Below are 15,281 nucleotides of genomic sequence, written 5' to 3' on the forward strand. Positions count from 1 at the left end.
TCACAAAGAGCCATTTGGGTTGAGGATCTTGTTTTATCTTAGTTAGGAAATTGGTCTTAGAAAATAAGCATAATATTTTGATCAATACTTTAATACTTTATATTACTAAACATTTGTGGGGTAAAGTCCAAATCTTCATCCAGTTCACAAATTTGTTCCAATAAAAAATAACAAAGGGAACAGAAACAACATTTCTGTCATCAGACACGGATTCCCTTGCTGTTGTGTTTAAGATCAGGAGAAAAGCAGATTGTGCCACCTGTGATATTTACCCTAAATGGACTTCTCATAAGTCCTTTAAATAATAATGAAATAATATATTGCTGACTCATCAGCTATAGACCAGCGGAGAACCAGCTATAATATATATATATATATATATATATATATATATATATATATATATATATATATATATATATATATATATATATATATATATATTTTTTTTTTTTTTATTTTTTTATTTTTTTTTTTTGTTTATTTATTATTTTTTTTTAAACATAAAATATTACAATGTTATTCCAAATGTACGGTGAGAAATTGTGCTTGTAGATCATAAAGCAACATTTGCTTATGAAAATGGCCCAGTTTTAAAGGAAGTTTATAAATGTAAAATTAAGAAATTGTTTGATCCAATTAATCTTGAAAGTGTTATTGAGAGTAGGGAAATTCAGAAAATTTAAACCACCTGATCTGTATGTATTTATTACAACTGATTTCAAAACATAGTGAGTTTTATTTTTCCAGATACAGTTAAAATGAGAGTTGTCAACCGTCTTACATATTTGGTTGGAGACATCTAAAGATGTTAGATTAGGGTCAGGGTTAAAGTAAGTAATGTTATGTAAAGTATGTAATGTTATGCTTAAAGATGTAGGGTTAGGGTTAAAGAGGTAGGATTAGGGTCAGGGTTATGTAGCTGCATAACTATGTCTTGATATCCCTTCAGCTATAGATAACAACATACTTCCCTTTAAAGATAAATCCTTTAAAAATCAGAAAGTTGGTGTCCTCTTCATTTTTTTGATGGCTGGATCTAAGTTCAATTTTTGACCCTTAAAAATAACAAATAAAAATACCCAAATATTATTTTTCCATTGACGGGTATGTTAGCAATTTCCTGTCAGTCTTTTAAAACAGTCTTTTATTGATAAAGGCTGCATTTATTAATATTCAGATAAAGTTCAGAAGCCTGAGAGAAGGTTTGTATCCGCCCTAGGGCGACAGCAACATACAGTCTCTGGAAAAAGTGCAGTGTTGTCCACTAGTTGACAATTTCTCTACCTGCAATTAAGATCCCTGTTAGATTGTTTGATATGATCATTAGAAGTTCAAAGTACAAAGTAGGAAATGGTATGAGGGAAAAGGGCAACCTTGTATGTGAATGTTAGTAAATGTTGTATATGAGTGTTAGTAAAAGTTGAATACCTCTGGCTATATATATATGCTATATATGACTATTCTTGGGCTGCATTCACACCACATACTACATGCTACAAATGTACTAGCTAGGTAGATCACAATAATTATTAATCTGGGAATTCACCTACAATACCAACAAACAAAAGAGACATGAAAATCAGTGACATATGCATTCTCTTTTATTGTAGTTGTAATCACCGTAAAAATAACACATTTAAACAGTGAAAGGTTTGAGCAGTGTGATCAGGTGCAAAAGAAAAAAATTCTAAATTGTACACGTGATAATTATATAGGCCTACCCTTTCTGCAGTTTTAATAAAACTCAACACTAAGATGTTTGCAGCAACTCATATACTTACAATGTTTGATTAAGTGTCTGATTACATTTCTCTGGATTTCAAAATAATTGCTTATTTTCTTCATATTCTACACTTGCTGTTAACACACAATGCCATCTCACATCTCTAACAAGAGGTCTTTAAAATATATAAATCTGTCTGTGTGTGTGTGTGTGTGTGTGTGTGTGTGTGTGTGTGTGTGTGTGTGTGTGTGTGTGTGTGTGTGTGTGTGTGTGTGTGTATGTGAGAGAGAGAGAGTAAGCTGCTCTGGGATGCATGGACCCATGGACAATAGAGTAACAGGGCAGATGAAATAAGGCAGATGAAATAGGGCAGGTGTTTACATGCTCAAAGAGTTTGGTAATTGGGTTAGGGTTAGTTTAATTCACTTAGTTATGGACCTGAAAATATCAACAATAAACTCTATGTATCTTAAAAGAGATGTTATGTGCTGATGGTAATTTAATCTTTCTATCTCAAGTGTAGCCAACTGTCATATCCCAAAAATGTTGAAACATCCCCACATTCTTAGAGCAGAAAAATAAAAAATGTTTGTTTGTTTATACCTGTTTATGCATTTACTTGTGAATTAGTTAGACATTTTCAAAAATAAAAGTTTGAGACATATAACCATTAAGCTTCAGTTTAACTTTAAGTACAATTAGACTAGCCTATATTTGCAAAGATGATCATTAGAACAAGAAATGTAATCTGTACTACCACCACAGATGCTATTTAAGTAGATCCCATAAAATGTGTTTGAGGTGTGTGTTAGCTAAATGAAAGTGTGTGAGGTGTGTGTTAGCTAAATATGTCACATTAACATTCTTCATTACCAAAGCCATGTCCATTTGACAGACCATTTGTTCTAAATATACATTTGCAATAGTGTAATTAATCTACTCAGAAACAAACATTATATGAAACCAATATTTTGTAGACCATTCTTATGATTTCTTCAGCCTAAAATATGTGTAAATTAAGCTGTAAACCAGCAAAATGTATTATTTTGTGGCACTACTAGGGTTAGGTTAGGGACAAATTTCACTGCTGAAAGCATTAATGATTATCTCTAAACAATGTAAGAACTGGAATTTATAACTGTTTTTCTCTGTATATACTCTTTTTAAACTCCTAACCCTAACCCTAGCCCCTAACCCTATTTTCATTCCTAACCCTAACCCTAGTTTATGTACAATGCAGCCTTCTTGCCATGTTTGGTACCACTGTGTCTTAAATACGCTTTAAATGTCACACAGCCCTCCGGTCCAATAGCCCTGACCAACGAGGCTACTGCTGGGTTGCTTTACTACATTCCCCAGAATCCAGTGTGGATATCATCATCCCCTGAATACTAATGTTATGCACTAGTTTTTAGCTCTATTTAATTCCTGTAGGCTACCTGCTTCCTTGAGAAGTATCGCGTCTGTTCCTGTGAGTGTACTTCATTGTTTCCTGCACTCCCTCTGTTTTGACCATTTCACATTTACTTGACTTTGTCTTTGGTTGCCTTCAGTATTGTTTCTCTCTGGCTTTGTTTTGTTGGACTGGTTTTTGACTATGAGTTTTCGATTTACGCTTCTATAATAAACTATTAACTGATTTGCACACGTTTGGCCCTTCCTGCCACATTACATTAAGTTTCTTTTCATTTAGCTCTAAATATGTGTAGATGTTTTTAATAATATTTGTGTCTGTGGCAATACACTGTTTACTGTAGTTGCTATAGACAGAGAACAAGTTATAATTTGCCTGGAATAATAAACATAATCATTGTAGCCCACTACAATATCAACTGAAATGAAAAACCTTCCACTTAAATTGATTATGCAAGTAATAATTTATAAATGTCAGCCATTCACATGCCTGGTAAATATTAGTGCCATTACATTTTCATTTTCAAACCAGTGCAGCAACATGAATCTCAAATTTAAATGCTTACATGAAATGAAAAACACAATTTCTAATGTTAATATAATGCCATTAAAGGTACGTAGAGACTTTCAGTATGTTTAGTTTGCATATTACACCCTTATTACATCACTTCCTCAAATCAGTACCATATCTTTCAGTATTAGCACCTTGATCATGCAGTGCATAGAACTCCAGCATTAAGATCACATATTTAACTGCAGCATTAAAAGCACAATATTAAACTCCCGTATAATCCCAGTCTAGATTAAGCTTCAGTCTTTGTTGAGCGCTAAACTGAGTTCATGTGATAGTATTCAGTTTTTCTGAAGTTGTTGATAAAGGCATTCTAGCCAAAAAAATTCATAGACATATGAAGAGAGAAAGAGGCACACAGACTGAGAGAGGAAAGGTGTTAGTAAATATGTTGTTACATGACTTGATATCTGTTGACATACCTGCAAAAGTGAAACTCCAGAGACTGTCTGTCTCTTAGAAGGTACAACGGATTTTATTGCCAAAGGAAAACCGTAAACTTATCATGTTCATTAGAATAAGAGCGCAGAAGCAGTCAAAACAGAAAATGGAACATGGGTTGGCGAGAAGAGCTTTTATAGATTTTATTCAAGCTTCTCAACAATAAATAAAGTAAATAAGAAAAACTAAGACAAACTTAAAGAGAGTGGAGGAGTCAGAAAAAGGTGTTCTTTTATTACTTTATGGAAAGGGAAATAAGTCAAAGTTCTATACAACAGATGGGATGTCAAAGGTGGGCGCCCCATCCTCACTTAGGATGTGTTGTGAAACATCAGAAAGCAGCAAAAAGAGAAATGCTGAAGAAGAGAGTGAGGGGCCAACCAGCTGGTGCCAGGCAGAGAGGAAACATACACACTTTATCTACGTGGATGAGAGGGAGAAAGAGGATGTGATGGGAAGGAAAAAGCAGCAAAATATGCAGCAAAAACAACAAGGAGCATGCAATGGTTAGAAGGAATGTAGTGTGTGTGTCTAAGTGTGTCATGGTGATCAAGAGGAAGTTGAACATTGGCCACACATCCTTTCAGAAGTCTATCGTGTAACACTGTAACTGTACCTTCAAATATCCTGCAGTTTGGTTGAGGAAATGTATTGAGGTGGAATGCAAGTGTTGGTTAGTGAGAGAGTGAAGGAATGTGGTACTAGGAGTAGCATGAGTAAAAATGTGAGTAAAATGTTTAACACACACAGAAAGTGGTGATATTTACATGGAGGACATGTCATTGAGGGCGTGGTCCAGCTCCTCACTGATGGCTTTGAATCTGAGTTTCTGAGAGTAAACCTCATCTACAGTAGCCAAGCAGCAAAGACAGCAATGGGGGATGATGGGAGTTATAGTGTGGTAACACAAGAGAGCAAGAAAGAGACACAAAGTAAACAAATGGACTTGCAAAGAAAAGAAGATGAGAGTTAGAGCAAAGAGATGGCTGGAAGCAGAAATAACTGAAGAAACAAACAAAAAAAGTGCCATGACAGAGTATTCTTGCCCTGTAGACCTTTACGTTTACATTTACACTAGATCTTTACATTTATGTTAACACTAGAGCTTTTACGTTTACATTTACAATAGACCTTTACGTTTACACTCAGTTTCACAACATAAGTGCATATAATGTGGAAGTGGACAGAACTGTAATGTTTGCCACATGCTTTTCCAAAGCTGTAGAATACTCTACAATGTACTATGAGCTAGTTAAATACTGGTTCAAACTCAGACCAGACACCAGAATCAGACACTAAAGCCAGACACTGACACCATGTCCCCAGGAAAACAACATGAACTGTACATGAACTATATGGACTATACTGGACTAAGAAAATGTATCTTAGCCATTGCAAAAAAAAACAAAACAAAACAACAAAAAAAAACAGAAAAAAGAGAAACATGTGGAAATGTACATACCCTCTATTTCATCAACAGTCTTCTCAAGTTTGGCGACTGATTTCTCAGCAAACTCAGCACGTGTTTCTGCCTGTGTTATACACAGGGATGTGAGCTTACACACACACACACACACACACTACTAATGTCTATGATGACACTTAACAATGGCATTAAAGACAGCTTAAAGCCAACTCACCTCCTTTAGTTTCTCAGTGAGAACCTTGATCTCCTCCTCATACTTGTCCTCCTTCAGCGTGTACTGTCAACATAAACAAAGGGGGAGTCAGAGATCCACCTGTTACTCAGGCTGAAACACATATGCACACATAAAGAAATAGTCATTAGCACATATAAATCCAAACACACACAGCTTTACCTTGTCAGCCTGGGCCTCAAGAGACTTCATGAGGTTGGTCACTGTTTTCAGTTCTTCTTCCAGTTCAGAGCACTTACTGTAGAGAGAGCCATTAGGGTTACGTTTACATTTATGGCATTTAGCTGACACTTACAAAGCAACTTACAATTATGACTTGAGCAGTTCAGGGTTAAGGGTCTTGCTCAGGGGCTCAACAGTTGCAACTTGGCAATGGTGGGGCTTGAACCAGCAACCTTCCAAGTACCTTAACTACTGAGCTACCACTGCCTTACATGGGTTACTATCATAGAAAGGCATTAGGGTTAGGGTTAGGGTTACTGTCGTAGAGAGAGGCATTAGGGTTAGGGTTAGGTGTTCTGTTACTGTCGTAGAGAGAGGCATTAGGGTTAGGGGTTCTGTCATAGAAAGAGGCATTAGCGTTAGGGTTAGGGGTTCTGTCATAGAGAGAGGCATTAGGATTAGGGTTAGGGGTTCTGTCATAGAGAGAGGCATTAGGGTTAGGGTTAGGGGTTCTGTCATAGAAAGAGGCATTATGATTAGGGTTAGGGGTTCTGTCATAGAGAGAGGTGGAGGTGAAAGGGCACATCTACAACACCACTGTCAGTTCTGTAAGTCTAGAGTTTTAGGTCTGCGTTCTTCATTCTGGAAGCCAATAGGTCAGACAAGAGCAAGAGTCTTGATTTTAGCTTGCCATAAGCTAAAATATAGAATTATATTGACTAAAATGAGTTTGATGAGCAAATTACTCTCAAATATATACAAGCCTTGCTGTTCATATTATAGCATTACATAGTCTTGCCCCTCAATGTTTTAAAGTAAGAATTCTTACCCTTCAGCCAGTTCAGCCTTCTCCTCTGCACGCTCCATATCATTCTCAACAGTTCCCAGCTTACGAGCCACCTACACACACACACACACACACAGAGGTGAATGTTTAACAGAAACAAAATCAGTGAAAGAAAGGCAATAAAGGAAAAAGGAGCCACGTGTGGGAGAGGAAGAATAACACATGTTGTTATATATTTTTTGTATTTTTGTTTTTTTGTGTGTGTATATATATATATATATATATATATATATATATATATATATATATATATATATTTTTTTTTTTTTTTTTTTTTTTTTTTTTTTTTTTTTCCTTATGCACCCCTGTTTCTTTCCAGCTCCTCAGTTTGGACAGAGCACTCACAAAATCATTTCACTGCGAGTTATACCATGTATGACTATGTACGTGACAAATAAACCAAACTTGAAACTTGAATCTCACCTCCTCGTATTTGCGGTCAGCTTCCTCAGCAAAGTTCTTGGCCTCTCTGAGTTGACCTTCCTGGAGTACTATCTTCTCCTCGTCCTTCACGGCTCTGTTCTCAATGACCTTCATGCCTCTGTGGACACATGGACAGTTAGAATCTCTCCCCAAACATTTAATCTTCTTGTTTCCTGAAACGCCAAATGTTTTAGTTAAAGATTGGTGTGTGGGCAGCGGTGTGTGAGGAGTAGTGTGTGGGGAGTGGTGTGTGTGGAATGTGGGGATTGGTGTGTGGAGAGTAGTGTGTGGAGAGTGCTGTGTGGGAAGGCAGTGTGTGGTGTGTGGGGAGTAGTGTGTGGGGCGTGATGTGTGCGGAGTACTGAGTGGTGTGTGGGGAGTAGTGTGTGGAATGTGGGGAGTGGTGTGTGGAGAGTAGTGTGTGGTATGGATAGTGAGGAGCAATGTGTGGAGAGTGGTGTGTGGGAAGGTAGTGTGTGGTGTGTGGGGAGTAGTGTGTGGAGTGTGGTGTGTGGGGAGTACTGAGTGGTGAGTGGTGTGTGAGGAGTAGTGTGTGTGTGGGGGGGAGTACTGAGTGGTGAGTGGTGTATGGGGAGTACTGAGTGGTGAGTGGTGTGTGGGGAGTAGTGTGAGGGGTGTGATGTGTGGGGAGTAGTGTGTGGAGAGTGGTATGTGGGGAGTACTGAGTGGTGAGTGGTGTGTGGGGCGTGGTGTGTGGGGAGTACTGAGTGGTGAATGGTGTGTGGTATGAATAGTGAGGAGCAGTGTGTGGAGAGTGGTGTATGGGGAGTAGTGTGTGGGGCGTGGTGTGTGGGGAGTACTGAGTGCTGAGTGGTGTGTGGGGCGTGGTGTGTGGGGAGTACTGAGTGGTGAGTGGTGTGTGGGGAGTACTGAGTGGTGAGTGATGTGTGGGGCGTGATGTGTGGGGAGTACTGAGTGGTGTGTGTGGTGAGTAGTGTGTGTGTGTGTGGGGGTGGACTGAGTGGTGAGTGGTGTGTGGGGCGTGGTGTGTAGGGAGTATTGAGTGGTGAGTAGTGTGTGGAGAGTGGTGTGTGGGGAGTAGTGTGTGTGGAGTACTGAGTGGTGTGGGGAGTAGTGTGGGGGGGTGAGTCTCTGAAACATCACACACCTCTCACTTTCATCAGCAGCTTTTTCTGTCTCCTCCAGCTTCTGCAGTGCAGTGGCCAGACGCTCCTGGGCTCGGTCCAGCTCCTCTTCAACCAGCTGGATACGCCTGTTCAGGGAAGCCACGTCGCCCTCGGCCTGCACACACATTTACTTTAGACCTTCTCTTCCCAAGAAACACGTTTATGCACTACTAGAGAAACCCTTCTATTAAACGTAGATCAATCTGAAGCCATTATATTGTAGCTGCGCCAAGAACAGGCACAAGCAGCAATATTAACTGCCGCTCGCGGCCAGCAAGGAGGCTGCGGTTAGACCGCATTGACGTTCCCGTCCAATCATACATTTATTTATTATACATTTTTATAGCAATATATAACACAGAAATATTTGCCACAGAAGAGAAAAGAATGAAGCAGACCTTTGCCGTTCTCTATAGGCTGTAGCGATAAACCTGTCCGTTTATCAAAGCGACTACTGCTAATAAAACGGAATGATAAACCAGTCGAACGCAGCGTTTGACGCCTTGCGTGCTCCGCTATGATCCATCCCAAATGGGGCACTAACCCTAACCCTAATCCTAATCCTAACACTAACCTAATCCTAATCCTAACACTAACCCCATACTCCATCTGATAATGCACACGACAGTTAAATGGACTTAATGACATCCGCTCGGCCTTACACATCCTCTCGCGATCCGCTCAGCGGTGAACTCCTCCTGTAGCCTGGCGCTCGTGCGCTCGGCGTCTCGCGCACCTTCTCGTAATGATCTGATTTTCTCTCTGACAGAGTCAATGTCCGCACGCGACATCCCGCACGCGACTGAGTTGAACTGATATTGGGCGGACGCGTGCCGGGACCTCGCGCAGTGATGGACGCGCTTCAGGCGGACGCACCGAATACTGGAAGTTAATGTGCATTGTCCGGATTATTTATTTCCCGCTTTAATTTCTTAAGTATTTGGCATTATTGTTAATAGTGCGAGTAAACAGTAGTCTCGTGGTTTATTACACGGGATATCTTGATATGACAATAACATATAGACTGCACTTAGAAGATATTGTATAATAGGCTTTTCATTTTTCGTTATTTTATTGAAGGTTATTATAATTTGTTACTCATGTCTATACAATTAGCCACCGCAGTTATTTCAACCCAGTTTATGAGTCCGCAGCGCCACCCAGTGGTTAGTTATGCTTAATGCTTTTGGTCTGCTCACGGTAATGCTATCAAGGTAAAATGTTACACGTTCGCGCTGTTTGGCTTTATTGTAAATATTTTATAGATTAGATTTATGCAATAGATGAAGATTATCTGAAGGATAGATGAAGATTATATTTATTATGCCATATGAGGTAAAATACGGTTGCGTGGAAAATGTTCATGTTATGTTTGCGTGTAACGGATTTAGCTAAAATAGCTGAATTAATGACATTATGAAAAATAAAATTATTCGAGGTGTTGCGTGCTACCTCTCATCGCTAAACTGTTAACTTTAAGTCTAATAATGCGCTGAATTAGTCATTCTTAATTAGGTTGAGCTATCCAGAAAAAAAGAAAGCTGAAATTCTACCCGTACGCACATTTAAACCCCACGGGGTCAAAGTGGAGCCCCCAGACTTAACTTGTCCTTATAAAGCACTGCGCTAAATATACCTGCCCGCGCCGGAGCGCCTCGCCACGTATATACGTAGTGGCTCGCCCTCCAACTTTGGCTCATATATTACAAAACCGAAAAAACCCCAGAAGACTAATATTTACTAATCCTAATATTTCTTCTGTGTACTATGTTTAAGCAGGCTGTAGTATGTGGGTTTTGTGGTTTTTAAAAAATCCGCTTTGTCAGCGCTTTGTTGTGGCGCGTGTGTGCGCAAGCGCCGTATGACGCGCGTCTTCACTTACGTCTGTGGCTTTCTTCTCTGCATTTTCCAGTTTCTCCTGAGCATCTTTCACGTTTTCAACGTATTTGCTCAACTCATCATCGGTGGCCTTAAGTTTCTTCTGCAGAGCGACCAGGTCGTCCTCCAGCTGCAGAGTACCGAGGAAGGCCACGTGTACACGGCGCAGGCATAAACATGAAGGGAACACATGGCGATGAGACCTTCTCTCCCTCGACATTCACGCTTGCAAATAAGGGTTTATATAATTTCATGATACAAGACATGCATGACATGATACATTGTCAGCATGGTGCACGACAATGTGCGGTTACAGATGCATCAAATTACTGTTAGCAACACATGGCACCTATGAAATTCAGCAAGGCTCATCAAGGCATATGTCATGTAGTGTATTAAATCTTTTGATATCCTAAGTAGTTTAAATAGTTCATCCATAAAATACACATATCAAAAATTTAAACAGCAATGCCTGTTGTTTTCTTAAAAGCCATACTCAATAATTTAATCACAAATTGCATGTTGGCTGTCCATGTGGAAGAATGGCTCAGAGTTGCCTGTGAACATCCACCAGGTAGTCACAGTCCTACTAGATTTATAGTTGCTCTATAATGCCCCGTAGTGATGCCAACCTGTTTGCATTTGTCTTCTGCTCCCTTCTTGTCCACTTCAGCCTGCTCGGACCGGTCCAAGGCATTCTCCTTGTCCAGTTTGAGCATCTGCATCTTCTTTTTAATGGCGTCCATGGCTGCGTAGAGTTCTGCTAACGGGGTGGAGAGAAGAGAAGAGCGTCTGCACCAAACTGAATGCTGAGCTGGAGTGCAAACTCAGTCCCACTGAGAGCTGTGAAATATGTTCCAAGGGCCGATAAGTTTCACAGTGCCTCCAGAATGTGTTAGGGAACCACTCCTACTGGTTCCTGTGCTGTTGAGCCTGTTTTTTTTAAAGATCAGTTTGGCGATTCGCTGTACTAAGACACTGAACCATTGATATGGCTATATATGGGATCTGTGGGGCACCCACCTCCCCCAACCCCAAGATGTCTTGATCCTATTTCTAACAGCCCCTCACACCCCACCCCTCTGCTACCCTCTAACCCCAGACCATGGTAGAAGATCAGTGAACAACATAAGCATGGAGAAAATAAGGAGTTAAAGTTCCATGAGCTTGATTTATGTCTGTTCATCCTTTATTTATGGTTACTGTGCCGTTATTTTGAAATACCGCAATATTAAACTTTTCCGGTTTTCCACTAAAACCTTAAACCGTTTTATCATGCTGTTTCATTTATGACTGAGAGCTGTCATAATCATGCTTTTAACTATAAAAACATTTCTGCTACATGTAAAAGTCAGATTTCTGATTTATTTAAAAAGGTTTTGATATTTAAATTGTCATTGCTTAAACATTTTAAGCACTTTAAATATTTTAAATTATCAATATTAGTTAAAAATGGCATGTATAATTCCCGTCATGTTTCAGGTCAGGTGTCTAGCTCTGGGTTCTCTGAACCAATCAGGACCCTTATGACATTTACAACACTGCAGAGAGTGATACTGTACTGGGAGCATGCTATGGTAGTCCCTGATTATCACACTAAGAGATGCCTACAACACAAAGAGATGTCAAGAAGTCCCTTGGACCTTGTTCACTATCTAAAACACATTAAAGAGTCAACAGCAATCCTTCATCTGAAGGTTAGATTAGCACTCTTGTCAGGTTTACAGCAGGCATTCTTTAGAGGTTGTGGGCTGGGATATCTTCAGTAGGCCACAGAAGGGATCAGTCTATTGGGAATCTCAGCGATTCACTCTCATTCACCGTTAATCTACTGGAGCTGCAGCTGTGTACTGAGAGCCGTGATGACATGAAGCATGCCACAATGTTTGGCCAGTGATGCCAGCTCTTTCAGCAGCTGTACGGATGGAGAGTGATAGAGGACATAAGTGAGAGTGAGATGGCAGGAGTGAGAGTGAGAAAGGGTGAGAGTAAAGATTACAGGAGTGAGAGAGGGCATGTGAGAGAGAGAGAGTGTGTAAGGGCATGTGTGAAAGAGAGGGGGAATGTGAGCATGAGAGAGAAAGAGGGGCATGTGTGAAAGAGAGAGGGAGGGAGACTGTATGAAAGTGGCTTTCAGTTTTCTTCCTTTGATTGTTTCTGTTTGATCAGTGTCTGATTATTTGATCAGTGTCTGATGCTACATGTCAGAGTTATTTTTACACATACACTACTTAGTAGCACCTTTGTCTCAGTGTTTCTGCTTCATAGAAAGAAAGACCATCAGACTATTGACTTTCAGAAGGACTATAAGAAAGCCTGGGGCAGAACTGACATGCAGAAAAACTATGCCGTTCTCTACCCCCATTTCAATGATTTTTCTCAGTGATACACACACACATGCATGTACACAGTCTAAGTGGCTACACAGCCTGCGAATTCCTAACAGGAAGTCCTGACATCACTGGAGAAGCCCCAACCCTTCACCACTTTGTCTGGCACTGCGACCTGATAAATGCCAACAGGCTAAGCCCAGATTTCCCTGTGTGCCCCTCAGCTTTAAAAGGCACCAGTGCTGCCAGTAGACCGACCACACACTTACTACATGCAGAGGTCCCATTGCCCCAACCACACTCACCACATGCAGAGGTCCCAGTGCCCCAACCACACACTCACCAGACGATGAAGCCCAGACAAACCAACACACTGCATTTTTAGTGAGGGTTAGGCATGGTTATGGTAGGTTAGGGAAGGTTATGGAGGGTCTACCCTGCAGGGTTATGGTGGGTTAGAGTTGGTTTTGGAGGGTCTACCCTGCAAGGTTAGCATTGGTTATGGAGGGTATACCTTGCAGGGGCTTGGGCTACACTTTGCTTCATGGAAAGCAGCTTCGCTTGTGTAACTAAAATATTCTGATATTTAAAAATGAAAGATTGTCATAAGCATTTACAGCACATGCATCTGAAAGGCAAAAAGAAGATTTGGAGGGGGTGTGTATGTGTGTCCAAAAAATGGCCAAAAGGTACATGAATCATCAACTAAAAGAAATAACATCCAGGACCGGATTTGGATTTGAGGTCCAGCTCTGAATACCAGAGTCACAGTGGAAATACACATCTAGTTTAATTTTAAGTTTGGTTTATTTGTCACATACATAGTCATACACAGTATAAATCGCAGTGAAATGGTTTGAGAGTTTGAGACATCTGCATTCATTTGCGATGGCTCGGACACAGTAGCCTCCACCCCAGGACAAAACCAACAAGTTCACCAGCTACTCCTGCAGCTCCACCCTGGCACCGCCCATAAATCACCTACACCTGTCCATACACTATGCACTAATTTAGCCAACATATATTAAACTTACCCATCTCTATTTTCTTCTGCCAAGCCTTGCACATCCCTTACAGCAGTTCTGAGCTATGTGGACACGTTTTCTATTTCTTATCAGGGGTTTTGAGCTTGGTTTTCTTTTAAGTTGATTGTTTTGTGTTGTGTATTCTTAGGTGTTTGTGGTCATTGAGGATAGACAATTTTCTGCAATAAACTGTTTGCACACACACAAACTATTGCTTCCTGACCATCACATATAAAACTACTAGATACAGCTTTAGACAACTGAAAATTACTGAATTTTTCATACCTTAATTCTCTCTGCAAGTCTGATGGCACAAAGAGAGCATAAAATGAAAGTGATTTAGATAAGACTGCTCTTACTCTGAGGATACACCATTAGCTCATTGAACTAAGCAAACCAGGTAGGAGGGCAGTAACAGAGCACTACTCATTTTGCAAAAGATGTCACCCTCAGGAGGCTCAAATTAGCACACCATTCCTGCCTGATATAGCAGGGCAGTTTTCTGATGACTCGGACATACCATGCTGCCCTCTGCCAGACAGATCATGTTAAAGTGGCCTAAACTGTCATGTGCCAGAAAGATCATGTTGATGTTCTAGCAGCACTGGGCTGGCAAGCTGTGTTACAGGTCAGCTAGTAGCGCACTAGATTTGGTCTTGCTAGGTCCAAAGGCTGAAGTTTTGGATTTCAGAAATGATATGATGGAACAGTTCATAACGTTAATTTTGTCTACTCTTAATAGTCCCTCTACTAAACACCATTACAGTAGTATGTGCAGGTTTATAGATCCTCCAATTTGCTGAGGTTTGAAGGAGATATATATATATATATATATACACACATACATACATAAATACATAAACACACACACACACACATACACACACACACACACACACACACACACACACACACACACACACACACACACACACACACACACATATATATATATATATATATATATATATATATATATATATATATATATATAATTATACACACACACACACACAATACTCGTATATTAACCCTAACCCAGCATACATGTACAGCACTTGTATACTAACCCTACCTCAGTGTATATACACAACACTCATATACTAACCCAGTGTACATATTCAACACTCGTATACTAACCCAGTGTATAAATACAAACAATGAAAAATTAAATAAAAGATAAAATCACAGAGGCTGAAGTCAACTAATGCAGAGAGCTGACAGAGCTGAGTTGGCCTGGCCTGACGGACCGTGCTGAAAATGAAACAGAAAGTAGTGATAGACTGAGAGGGTCTCAGTATGAGGAAGACGCTCTAAACACTTGTCCATACAGAAACACTGTAAACACCTGTCCGTACAGAGACACTGTAAACACCTGTCTGTACAAAGCACAAAGCTGTGTGAAGCCACGTCTGCTTTAGTCAGCTGTCAGCGCATTTAGATCCATTTTTATCAGCATGACATTCTTTTTGTTTTTGTGCCCTAAGGGTTAGGGGTCCCACTCAGTCATATATAGTCCTAGATTTTTTCTTTTGCATTTTCAGTGAATAATTTACATGTGGAAGTGCTGTAAGAGGTATGGGCTGGAGGCAATGTTTTACAGCTCTCAATATTTCTTTCATTTCCTTGATCTGTCACTATGATTGAAACACATGCAAT

At 40.0% G+C, this 15,281-nt stretch overlaps 1 protein-coding gene across 1 annotated transcript; it reads right to left on the reverse strand.

The window, feature by feature from the left end:
• Positions 1 to 4,162: 4,162 nt before the first annotated feature.
• LOC113584702 (tropomyosin alpha-1 chain-like) lies at positions 4,163 to 11,150 on the reverse strand. The gene is made up of 10 exons (XM_027021781.2): positions 10,900 to 11,150; positions 10,272 to 10,397; positions 8,371 to 8,504; positions 7,242 to 7,359; positions 6,801 to 6,871; positions 5,972 to 6,047; positions 5,792 to 5,854; positions 5,614 to 5,683; positions 4,919 to 4,997; positions 4,163 to 4,571 (listed from the first exon to the last, which is right to left on the reverse strand). The coding sequence occupies exons 1-10, from the start codon at positions 11,011 to 11,013 to the stop codon at positions 4,568 to 4,570; spliced, it is 855 nt and encodes a 284-aa protein (XP_026877582.1). The 5' UTR covers positions 11,014 to 11,150; the 3' UTR covers positions 4,163 to 4,567.
• Positions 11,151 to 15,281: the final 4,131 nt, after the last annotated feature.

The sequence above is a fragment of the Electrophorus electricus genome, chromosome 1 (assembly GCF_013358815.1).
Source record: "Electrophorus electricus isolate fEleEle1 chromosome 1, fEleEle1.pri, whole genome shotgun sequence".
In the NCBI taxonomy this organism is placed as follows: Eukaryota; Metazoa; Chordata; class Actinopteri; order Gymnotiformes; family Gymnotidae; genus Electrophorus; species Electrophorus electricus.